Genomic DNA, 12,806 nt, shown 5'->3' with positions numbered 1-12,806 from the left:
ACAGGGGCATTACAGCGCTCGACTCTCTGGGTTTGGTCCTGACTACGGGTGTTGTCTGTACAGTTTCCTTGTGACCGCGTGGGTTTGCTCTGGTGCTACAGTGTCCTCTCACATTCCAAAAACTGACCCTAACCCTAATCCAAATACGTACAAACTTGTAGGTTAACTGGCTTTGGCAAAATTGAAATTTGTTTCCAGTGGGTGTGGTAGTGTCAGTGTACTTTTCACTGTTTTTCACTGTACCTCGGTACACTTGACAATAAACTAAACTGTAGGAGGTGATCGCTGGTCGGCACAGACTCGGTGGGCCGAAAGGCCTGTATCCACACTGTATCCTTAAAGTCTAATTTCTAAACAATAGGCGAGGAAAGAGAATGACGTACATAGAATTACAGATGCTGGTTTACAAAAAAATACACAAAGTACTGGAGTAACTCAGCGGGTCAGGCAGCATCTCTGGAGAACATGGATAGGTGACATTTCGGATCGGGAGCCTTCTACAATAGACTATAGATGCAGGAGTAGGCCATTCGGCCCTTTGAGCCAGCACCACCATTCACTGTGATCTTGGCTGATCATCCACAATCTGCTATCTTTAAGAGCTCTATCTAGCTCTCTCTTGAAAGTATCCAGAGATCCCGCCTCCACTGCCATTTGAGGCAGAGAATTCCACAGACTCACAACTCTCTGTGTGAAAAGGTGTTTCCTCGTCTCCATTCTAAATGGCTTATTCTTAAACTGTGGCCCCCGGTTCTGGACTCCCCCAACATCGGGAACATGTTTCCTGCCTCTAGCGCGTCCAAACCTTTAATTATCATATATGTTTCAATAAGATCCCCTCTCATCTTTCTAAATTCCAGAGTATACAAGCCCAGCCGTTCCATTCTCTCAGCATATGACAGTCCCGCCATCCCGGGAATTAAGCTTGTAAACCTACGCTGCACTCCCTCAATAGCAAGAATGTCCTTCCTCAAATTAGGGGACCTAATCTTCAGACTGATTGTGACTGAGATTCTTGATTAGTATGGATGTCGGAGGTTATTGGGAGAAGGCAAGAGAACGGGGTTGAGGGGGTATGATAGATCAGCTGTGATTGAGTGGTGGAGTAGACATGATGGGCTGGATGGCCCAATTCTGCTCCGAGAACAGAGATTTAATTTTTTTTTCAGAAAATATCCCAAATAAAGTAACCCCCATATTTAAAAAGTCCAACTTCAAAATCCAAAGACATTGCTTGACAGTGATAACCAATAACCACTCAATTAGGAATGCCTTTACACCTAACTACACTGGCCCTAACATTGTTATGACATCATTAGCTTGTGTAACATCATAGCATGGCAGTGATTGGAATGCCAAGCCTGTCAATGAAGAATGATGCAAAGGATGAACTGTTGCAGTTCTGGGCGCCCCATTACAGGGACGATGTGGCGGCTTTGGAGAGGGTGCAGAGGTTCAAGTTCAAGAGTTCAAGAGAGTTTATTGTCATGTGTCCCTGATAGGACAATGAAATTCTTGCTTTGCTTTAGCCCACCAGAACATAGTAGGCACGAATACAGAACAGATCAGTGTGTCCATATACCATTGTATAAATATATACACACATGAATAAATAAAGTGCAAATAAACAGGATTATTGGCTATTAATGTTCAGAGTTTTGTCCGAGCCGAGTTTAATAGCCTGATGGCTGTGGGGAAGTAGCTATTCCTGAATCTGATCGTTGCAGTCTTCAGGCTCCTGTACCTTCTACCTGAAGATAGCGGGGAGATGAGAGTATGGCCCGGATGGTGTGGGTCTTTGATGATGCTGCCAGCCTTTTTGAGGCAACGACTGTGATAGATCCCCTCGATGGAAGGGAGGTCAGAGCCGATGATGGACTGGGCAGTATTTATTACTTTTTGTAGACTTTTCCGCTCCAGGGCGCTCAAGTTGCCGAACCAAGCCACGATGCAACCGGTCCACATGCTCTCTCCTGTACACCTATAGAAGTTAGAGAGAGTCCTCAACATACCAACTCTCCTTAGTCTTCTCAGGAAGTAGAGGCGCTGATGTGCTCTACTTCACCAGAATCATGCTTGTATTAGAGGGTTTTGCATGCTTGTATTAGAGGGCATTAGAGGCATGCAACAAAAAAGCTTTTGTCCCGTGCTAACTAGTCAGTGAAAGACAACACATGATTACAATGGAGCCATTTACAGCGTACAGATACATGATAAGGGAATAACGTTTAGTGCAAGATAAACGTTTGATCAAAGATAGTCCGAGGATCATCAATGAGGTACATGGTAGCTCAGGACTGCTCTCTGGTTGTGGTAGGATGGTTCAGTTCCTTGATAACAGCTGGGAGAAGGTGTGAAGGTGGCATAAAAGCTTCCACAGTCACCTGTAGCTTGAATTTCTTTACACAATTCACTCCAGTACTGGTTTGCATAATGCCTGGCTGCTCTGTGCGTGGATACTTTTGCAAGCTTTAAGCCTTTAGTTGTGTTGTTGCGTTCAGTCATATGCAGCACAGTGGTGTAGTAGTGGTAGATCTGCTGCCTTACAGAGCCAGAGGCCCGGGTTCCATCCTGATCTCGGGTGCTGTCTGTACGGAGCTTGTATGTTCTCCCCGTGACCTGCGTGGGTTTTCCCTGGGTGCTCTGGTTTCCTCCCACAATCCAAAGACGTGCAGGTTTGTAGGTTACTTGGCTTTTGTAAAAATATAAAATGTCCCAAGTGTATAGGATAGTGCCAGTGTACTGGGATGTACTGGTTGGCGTGGACTCGGTTGGCTGAAGGGCCTGTTTCCGCGCTGTATCTCTAGGTTCCAAAGGAACTCAGCGGGTCAGCCAGCATCTCTGGATAGGAGACGCTTCGGGTTGGGATCCTTCTTTAGTCACTGATCGCTGGTCGGCAAGGTCTTGGTTTACAGTCTAGAGTATAGGTTATTGGCACGTGTACCCAGGTACAGTGAAAATCCTTTGTTGCGTGCTATCCAGTCAGCACAAAGGCAATACAGAACCACAATCGAGCCATTTATAGTGTATAGATACACAATAAGGGGATAACGTTCAGTGCAAGGAGGTCGAAGGGCCTGTTTCCGCACTGTATTTGTCTAAAAGTCGGAACTGTAGTCTAAAAGTCGGAACTGCACGCAATACTCCAAACATTTGTCTGAATCAGTGATAACATTACTTCTTCAGCATCTACTCCACTTAGTGCCAGAGAAAGTTGATCCCATTCTGATGGCACAACTCTCGTCCTGTGTAATCTTCTGCTGCCAAAACAAATAGTTCATCAATAAGCATTTCAAAGCTGTGTACTCATTATGACCTGCTGTGTGCAAATGCTACTGCCTCGCCTAAGTTGTGACTGCACTCCTGCGCTGTTTTGATGTGTAAGCTGGGGACTAGTTGCATTTTAATTATTGGTGTAATGAATGATTGTTTATTTGTAAAGCAATCCCAAATCAACAAAATGGGGGCTTGCCCAAGGGAGATTTTGCGTTCAAAACTGGGGGATATCCCGTGGAGGTGAATTCCATCATCTCTGGGCGATGGGCAAGGCTGCCAGGCAAATCTGTGATGAGAATATACTGTATGAATGTCTGGAATAACGTAAATGTTTCGGTTAAGGTTTTGTTTGGACCAGTTCCATCTCTGAAAACAACGATAAAATAAAACATTGCTCTCTGTTCAGAAGTTCATAAGTCCCAGGAGAAGAAGTAGGCTATTCGGCCCATCATGCCTACTCTGCCATTCAATCGTGGCTGATCTATCTTTCCCTCTCAACCTCATTGTCCTGCCTTCTCCCCATAACCCCTGACATCCGTACTAATCAACAATCTATCAATCTCTGCCTTATCCTCCACAGCCTTCTGTGGCAATGAATTCCACAGATTCGCCACCCTCTGGCTAAAGAAACTCTTCCTCATCTCCTTTCTAAAAGAACGTCCTTTAATTCTGAGGCTGTGGCCTCTGGTCTTAGACTCTAACCACTAGCGTAAGCACCCTCTCCACATCCAGGCACAGCAGGCAGTGAAGAAAGCGAATGGCATGTTGGCCTTTATAACAAGAGGAATCTAATATAGGAGCAAATAGGTCCTTCTGCAGTTGTACAGAACCCTAGTGAGACCACACCTCAAGTATTGTGTACAGTTTTGGTCCCCTAATTTGAGGAAGGAAATTCTTGCTATTGAGGGAGTGCAGCGTAGGTTTACAAGGTAAATTCCTGGGATGGCGGGACTGTCATATGCTGAGAGAATGGAGCAGCTGGGCTTGTACACTCTGGAGTTTAGAAGGATGAGAGGGGATCTCATTGAAACATATAAGATTGTTAAGGGTTTAGACACGCTAGAGGCAGGAAACATGTTCCCGATGTTGGGGGAGTCCAGAACCAGGGGCTACAGTTTAAGAATAAGGAGTAAGCTATTTAGAAACAAGGAAACACTTTTTCTCACAGAGAGTGGTGAGTGTGGAATTCTCTGCCTCAGAGGGCGGTGGAGGTGGGTCCTCCAGATGCTTTCAAGAGAGAGCTAGAGAGGGCTCTTAAAAATAGCGGAGTCAGGGTATATGGGGAGAAGGCAAGAACGGGGTACCTATTGGGGATGATCAGCCATGATCACAGTGAATGGCGGTGCTGGATCGAAGGGCCGAATGGCCTACTCCTGCACCTATTGTCTATTGTCACTCTATCCAGCCCTGCTGTGAGTCATAGACATAACAGTCTTTACTTTTAGTATTTAGTTTATAGATACAGCACGGACACAGGTCCTTCATCCCACTGAGTCACCGACTAGCAATCACCCATACACTGGCACCATCCTACATCATTTTACCGACACCAATTAACCTACAAACCTGCACGTCTTTGGAGTGTGGGAAGAAACCAGAGCACCCGGAGAAAACCCACTTGGTCACGGGGAGACCATGCAAACTCCGCACCCATAATCATGATTGAACCTGGGTCTCTGGTAACAACGTTATTGTTGCGCCACTGTACCACCCTATGGTGTCATAGAGTCATACAGCTTGGAAACAGACGCGAGTATGAAGAGATACGTTTGGAAGGGTATGGACCAAACACAAGCAAGTGGGACTGGTGTAGCTGGGACATGTTGGCCAGTGTGGGCAAATTGGGCCAAAGGGCCTGTTTCCACACTGTATCACTCTATGACTCTATGACTCTAATTAGGCCATTCGGCCCATCAAGTCTACTCTGCCATTCAATCATGGCTGATCTATCTAACCCACCTCACCCCATTCTCCTGCCTTCTCCTCATAACCCCTGACACTGGGGTCAGTATAAAGTATGGGTTTGTAGTTTAATTGGCTTCTGTAAAATTACCACTAATGTGTAGGGTGTAGGAAGGAACTGCAGATGCTGGTTTAAACGGAAGATGGACACAAAATGCTGGAGTAATTCAACACAACAGGGGCCATCTCTGGATAGAAGGAATGGGCGACGTTTCTGGGTCGAGACCCTTCTTCAGACTCACACCTCCTCCTACTTATCCCTTATCCTTGGACCATGATCCCACAGATGAGAACCAGGCCCTATTGTGTATGGAGTGAGCAACATAGAACTCAGGTGATCGATGGTCAGCATGGCAAGCCGAAGGGCCTGTTTCCATGCTGTATCTCTAAACTAAATAAAACTGATGCAACATGGACGTCCCTTGACCATACACTCTTATCTCCGGCGTTTCAATCTCCAATGGAATGTGCCGAGAAGAATTACGAAGCATTTTTCAGATGTTTGTCGATTAACGGTTAAACCAAGAAACTGATTTCCCAATCTAGTGGCTAATTCAATCCTCGCAGCGATGTTCTATAAGCGGGGGAGTCTAGGACTAGAGGGCACAGCCTTAGAATAAAAGGATGTACCTTTAGAAATGAGATGATGAGGAAAGTCTTTAGTCAGAAGATGGTGAATCTGTGGAATTCATTGCCATAGCCGGCTGTGGAGGCCAGGACATTGGATATTTTTAAGGCAGAGATTGACAGGCTCTTGATTCCAACGGGTGTTGGGGGTTATGGGGAGAAGGTAGAATACGGTTGAGAGGGAGAGGTAGATCAACCATGATTGAATGGCGGAGAAGATTTGATGGGTCAAATGGTCTAATACTGCTCCTATAATTTATGAAACCCCCATTATCACTCCTATTCAAGTGATTTCATTCGGAGTCCATTTTCCAAACCCAGGAGACCACTTTCAGCTTTTGTGAATGCTTAGTATTGTAGTTAAAGTCATGGAGTTATGGAGATTGATGAAGGTGGGCCAGCGAATGTTGTCCAAGTGAACTCAACTCGGTCATTTTGTAGTTCAGCGACACATTCTGATCTCTTTTGTTCACAGTTTTCAACAAAGATTTCTTCGAGCGTGTTGTAGAGCAGAGAGATCTAGGACTACGTAAATAATTCCTTTAAAATGGTGGTGGTCAAGGAATAGGTGACATTTCGAGTCGTGACCCTTCTTCAGACAGAGGGTTTTGACCTGGAACGTCACCTATTCGTTTTCTCCAGAGATGCTGCCTGACCTGCTGAGTACTCCACCATTTTGTGTCTAGCTTCAGTGTAAACCAGCATCTACAGTTCCTTCCTACATAGTTGGACTGTTGTGTTCAGTTTTGGTCAACCTGCTTATAAGACTTGTCCCACCCCTTTCATTCCTTCTTCTCCGCTCCCGTCCGGCAGAAGGCAGAAAGCACGCACTACCAGACACAGGAACAGCTTCGTCCACTCTATTATCAGGCTTCTGAACGGTCCTTCCATAAGCTAGGATACTGTCTGATTCACTTCTGCCCAATTGCGGACATTAGACTTTGTCTCTGGAACTGATGCGCTACAATGCTGAGAACTATATTCTGCACTCTGACCCATTGCTCCATCTACTGTATTTGAGTTTAGCTTAGAAACATAGAAAAATAGGTGCAGGAGTAGGCCATTCTGCCCTTCGAGCCAGCACCGCCATTCAATATGATGATGGCTGATCATCTAAAATCAGTACCCCGTTCCTAATTTTTCCCATATCCCTTGACTCCTTTAGCTCTAAGAGAGAAATTTGACACTCTCTTGAAAACATCCAGCGAATTAGCCTCCACCGCCCTTCTGTGGCAGGGAATTCCACAGATTCATAACACTCTGGGTGAAGAAGTTCTTCCACATCTCAGTCCTAAATGGCCTACCCCTTATTCTAAACAGTGACCCCTGGTTCTGTCCTCCCCCAACATCGGGAACATTTTTCCTCCATCTAACCTGTCCAATCCTTTAAGAAATTTGTATGGTTCTATAAGATCCCTTTTCGTCCTAAATTCAAGTGAATACAAGCCCAGTCAACCCATTCTTTCATCATATGTCAGTCCCGCTATCCCGGGATTTAACCTGATGAACCTACGCTGCACTCCCTCAATAGCAAGAATGTCCTTCCTCAAATTTGGAGACCAAAATCGCAAACAATACTGCAGGTGCGGTCTCATCAGGACCCTTTACAACTGCAGTAGGACCTCCTTGCTCTTAACTCAAATCATCTCGCAATGAAGGCCAACATGCCATTAGCTTTCTTCATTGCCTGCTGAACCTGCATGTTTACTTTCAGTGACTGATGTACAAGCACTCCCAGGTCTAATTTCACCTCCCCTTTTCCTAATATGACACCATTCAGATAATAATCTGCCTTCCTGTTCTTTTCACCAAAGTGGATAACCTCACATTTATCCACATAATGCTGCAACTTCCACGCATCCGCCCACTCACCCAACCTATCCAATTCACCCTGCAACCTCATAGCATCCTCCTCGCAGCTCACACTGCCAACCAGCTTTGAGTCATCCGCAAACATGGAGATGTCAGACTTAATTCTCTCATCTAAAACGTAATATATATTGTAAATAACTGGGGTCCCAGCACCGAGCCTTGCGGCACTCCACTAGTCACTGCCAACCATTCTGAAAAGGACCTGTTAATTCCTACTCTTTGCTTCCTGTCTGCCAACCATTTCTCTATCCACGTCAATACCCTACCCACAATACCATGTGCTCTAATTTTGCACACTAATCTCTTGTGTGGGACCTTGTCAAAGGCTTTTTGAAAGTCCAGATAGACCACATCCACTGGCTCTACCTTGTCCATTCTACTTGTTACATCCTCAAAAAATTCCAGAAGATTTGTCAAGCATGATAGAGAGAGTACAGAGGAGATTTACTAGAATGTTGCCTGGGTTTCAGCACCTAGGTTACAGAGAATGGTTGAACAAGTTAGGTCTTTATTCTTTGGAGCGCAGAAGGTTAAGGGGGGACTTGATAGAGGTCTTTAAAATGATGAGAGGGATAGACAGAGTTAACATGGATAAGCTTTTCCCACTGAGAGTAGGGAAGATTCAAACAAGGGGACATGACTTGAGAATTAAGGGACAGAAGTTTAGGGGTAACATGAGGGGGAACTTCTTTACTCAGAGAGTGGCGGCTGTGTGGAATGAGCTTCCAGTGAAGGTGGTGGAGGCAGGTTCGTTTTTATCATTTAAAAATAAATTGGATAGTTATATGGACGGGAAAGGAATGGAGGGTTATGGTCTGAGCGCAGGTATATGGGACTAGGGGAGAATACGTGTTTGGCACGGACTAGAAGGGTTGAGATGGCCTGTTTCCGTGCTGTAATTGTTATATGTTATATATGTTAAATGATCCATGCTGACTTTGACTGATCCTGTCACTGCTTTCCAAATGCGCTGCTATAACATCTTTAATAGTCGACTTTAGCATCTTCCCCACTACTGATGTAAAGCTAACTGGTCTATAATTCCCCGTCTTATCCTTCCCTCCTTTCTTAAAAAGTGGAGTTACATTGGCTACCCTCCAGTCCACAGGAACTGATCCAGAGTCGAGAGAACATTGGAAAATGATCACCAATGCATCCATGATTTCAAGGGTCACCTCCTTGAGTACTCTGGGATGCAGACCCAGGCCCTGGGGATTTATCTGCCTTCAGTCCCAACAGTTAACCTAACACCATTTCCTGACTAATGTGGATTGCCTTCAGTTCCTCTCTTTCTGCCATTTCCTTGTTTCCCATTATAAATTCACCTGTCTCTGACTGTAAGAGACCTATATTTGTCTTCACTAATCTTTCCTTTTTTACAATTGCATGAATTTATGTATACTATTATCTGTTCTGATTGGATAGCATCCAAAACATAGCTGTTCAGAGATTCATTGTGATCATGGCTGATCGTCCCCAATCAATAACCCGTGCCTGCCCTCTCCCCATATCCCTTGATTCCACTAGCCCCTACAGCTCTATCTAACTCTCTCTTAAATCCATCCAGTGACTTGGCCTTCACTGCCCTCTGTGGCAGGGAATTCCACAAATTCACAACTCTCTGGGTGAAAAGGTTTTTTTTCACCTCAGTCTTAAATGACTTTTATTCCAAGACTGTTGCCCCTGGTTCAGGATTCGCCCAACATTGGGAACATTTTTCCTGCATCTTGCTTGTCCAGTTCTTTAATAATTGTATATGTTTCTATATGGTATCCCCTCATCCTTCTAAACTCCAGTGAATACAAGCCTAGTCTTTTCAATCTTTCCTCATATGACAGTCCTGCCATCCCAGGGATCAATCTCGTGAACCTACGCTGCACTGCCTCAATCACAAGGATGTCCTTCCTTAAATTTGGAGACCAAAACTGGGCACAATACTCCAGATGTGGTCTCACCAGGGCCCTATAGAAATGCAGAAGAATCTCTTTACTCCTATACTGAAATCCTCTTGTTAAGAAGGCCAACATTTCATTAGCTTTCTTCACTGCCTGCTGTACCTGCACGCCAACTTTCAGTGACTGGTGTACAAGGACACCCAGGTCTCGCTGTACCTCCCCCTTACCTAACCTAACCACATTGAGATAATAATCTGACCCTTGTTTTTGCCCCCAAAGTGGATAACCTCACATTTATCTATATTATACTGAATCTGCCACGCATCTCCCCACTCACTCAACCTGTCCAGGTCACCCTGCAACCTCCAAACATCCTCTTCACAGTTCACACTGCTACCCAGCCGTGTGTCATCCGCAAACTTGCTAGTGTTGCTCCTAATTCCCTCTTCCAAATCATTAATATATATGGTAAACAGTTGTGGCCCCAACACCGAGCCTTGCGGCACTCCACTGGTCACTGCCTGCCATTCTGAAAAGGACCCATTCACTCCTACTCTTTGCTTCCTGTCTGCCAACCAATTATCTATCCATGTCAACACCCTACCCCCAATACCATGTGCTCTAATTTTAGTCACCAGTCTCCCGTGTGGGACCTTATCTAAGACTTTCTGAAAGTCTAGATACACTACATCCACTGGCACCCCTTCATCCATTTTACTTGTCACATCCTCAAAAAAATCCAGAAGATTAGTCAAGCACGATTTCCCTTTCATAAATCCATGTTGACTTGGACTAATCCTTTTACTGCTATCCAAATGCCCCATTATTACCTCTTTAATAATTGACTCTAGCATCTTTCCCACCACCGGTCAGGCTAACTGGTCTGTAATTCCCCGTTTTCTCTCTCTCGCTCCTTTCTTGAAAAGTGGGATAACATTAGCTATCCTCCAATCCACAGGAACTGATCCTGAATCTATTGAACATTGGAAAATGATCACCAATGCATCCACTATTTCAGGTCCAGGGGATTTATCATTCTTCAGTCCCAATAGTCTACCTAATACTATTTCTCGCCTAATGAAAATATCTTTCAGTTCCTCTACCCCCTTCGATCCTCTGTCCTCCAGTACATCTGGGAGATTGTTTGTGTCTTTCCTTAGTGAAGAAAGATCCGAAGTAACTCTTCAACTCTTCTGCCATTTGCATGTTCCCCATAATAATTTCACCCGTATCTGCCTTCAAGGGTCCCACATTTGACTTTGCTACTCTTTTTCCTTTAACGTATCTAAAGCAGCTTTTACTGTCCTTCTTTATATTCCTGGCCAGCTTCCCCTCGTACTTCATCTTTTCAGCCTGTATTGCCCGTTTGTTTCCTTCTGTTGTCCTATGAAAGTTTCCCAATCCTCTGGCTTCTGTCTACTCTTTGCTGTGTTATACATCTTTTCTTTGTTAGATTATCCTGTGGACTCTCCATATGATTCAGTGTATGAGTGTGTAGTGGGGATTGATCTGTGGACACACCCCAGACCCTCAGTACTCACTGAGTCCACGCTGACCAGCGTTTGCAATAGCACCTGCATTAGTCTAAACTTCAGCATGAACCCAGCAGTCTGCAGTTCCTTTCTACAGATCTTTTCAGCAGATGCTTTGGAAACTAGAGATCTTTATGCAGGGTGCCTTGCCCAACTTCCATGTTCCTTTCCCACGGCATTTGTTTCTGAATGTTATTCGTATCATTGCATTTAATGTGCAGCTGTTTCATTCAGTGATGGTGGAAAGATTCCAATCCGGCCACAATGGACCGTAAACCCTAAATGCACATTTGGAAAAACTTTTAAAGACTAAAGAGTGTCCTACTTTCCAGTAACATGTTTACTGCCACAATTGAGGCACTGCCTTTGTTTGTGCGAGGAGAAAGGATTAATGTAAACGCATTGAGCCTCATTTTTCCACACTCAAATCTTCTCATCTCCAAGCACAAAAATCATCTCATGGTCCATTAAGAACCAAAGGGTGGATGAAGATTCAATTGATAAACAGTTTCAACAATTTGTATTGGCCATCATGAATGATTTGTCAGTGCATTCCTCAACTAGCAAGAACGTCTCTAATATTCTACTATCTGTTTAGTTTAGTTAGAGATTCAGCACAGAAACAGGACCTTCTGCCCACGGAGTCCGCACCGACTATGATCCCCGCACATTCATGCTATCCTACACACACACGGGGACACTTTACAATTTTTTCCAAAGCCAATAACACTACAAACCTGTACGTCTGTGGGTGTGGGAGGAAACCCAATATTCTCTGCGAAATCCCCTCGCGGGTCACGGGGGGAGAACGTGCAAACTCCTTACAGACAGCAACCCACAGTCCGGGATCGAACCCGGGTCTCCAGCGCTGTAAGGCAGGCAACTCTCTACTGCTGTGCCACCGGTCAGTTTAGTTTATCGTCACGTGTACCGAGGAACCGCCCAATCTGCAATATTTAATACACAAGGGTTTAGCCAGGGTAGGTGAATCGAGAAACCAGGGGCCTGATGAAGGGTCTTGAACCGAAATGTCACCTATTCCTGTTTCTCCAAAGATGTTGACATGACCTGCTGTGTTATTCCAGCATTTTAGTACAATAGACAATAGGTGCAGGCGTTGGCCATTCGGGCCCTTCGAGACAGGCACTGCCATTTATGTGGAGTCAGGGCTGTGATTATCCCCAATCAGTTACCCGTTCCTGCCGTTCTCCCATATCCCCTGACTCTCACTATCTTTAAGAGCCTATCTAGCCTCTCCTGAACGCATCCAGAGAACAGGCCTCCACGCACTCTGAAGCAGAGATTTACACAGACTCACAAACTCTCTGTGAGCAAAAGGTGTGTAATACAACTACGTTCTAAACTGGCTTACCCCTGATTCTTAAACGTGGCCCCTGGTTATGGGACTATCCCAACATCGGAACATGTTTCCAGCCTCTAGCATGTCCAAACCCTTAATAATCGGAGATGTTTCAATAAGATTCCTCTTCATCGTTTTAAATACAGAGAGTAAAGCACCCAGAAGTAATGTTCAGCATATGACAGTCCCGCCATTCGGGGAATAACCTTGAAAATACGCGCACTCCCGCAATCCGTATGTACGTCCTCAAATTAGGGGACCAAAACTGCACACAATACTCCA

General features: G+C 44.9%; 1 protein-coding gene across 1 annotated transcript in view; it reads left to right on the top strand.

Annotated features, from left to right (window-relative positions):
- The first annotated feature begins 1,337 nt into the window (after nucleotides 1-1,337).
- LOC129705333 (trafficking kinesin-binding protein 1-like) overlaps nucleotides 1,338-12,806 on the top strand; it is an 18,679-nt gene continuing 7,210 nt past the window's right edge. The window contains exon 1 of the mRNA XM_055648858.1: nucleotides 1,338-1,445. Within this exon, the coding sequence (XP_055504833.1) occupies nucleotides 1,338-1,445 (108 nt within the window). The remainder of the gene's footprint in view (nucleotides 1,446-12,806) is intronic.

The sequence above is a fragment of the Leucoraja erinacea genome, chromosome 2 (assembly GCF_028641065.1).
Source record: "Leucoraja erinacea ecotype New England chromosome 2, Leri_hhj_1, whole genome shotgun sequence".
Classification (NCBI taxonomy): Eukaryota; Metazoa; Chordata; class Chondrichthyes; order Rajiformes; family Rajidae; genus Leucoraja; species Leucoraja erinaceus.
This window is presented reverse-complemented; position numbering and strand designations above follow the sequence as displayed.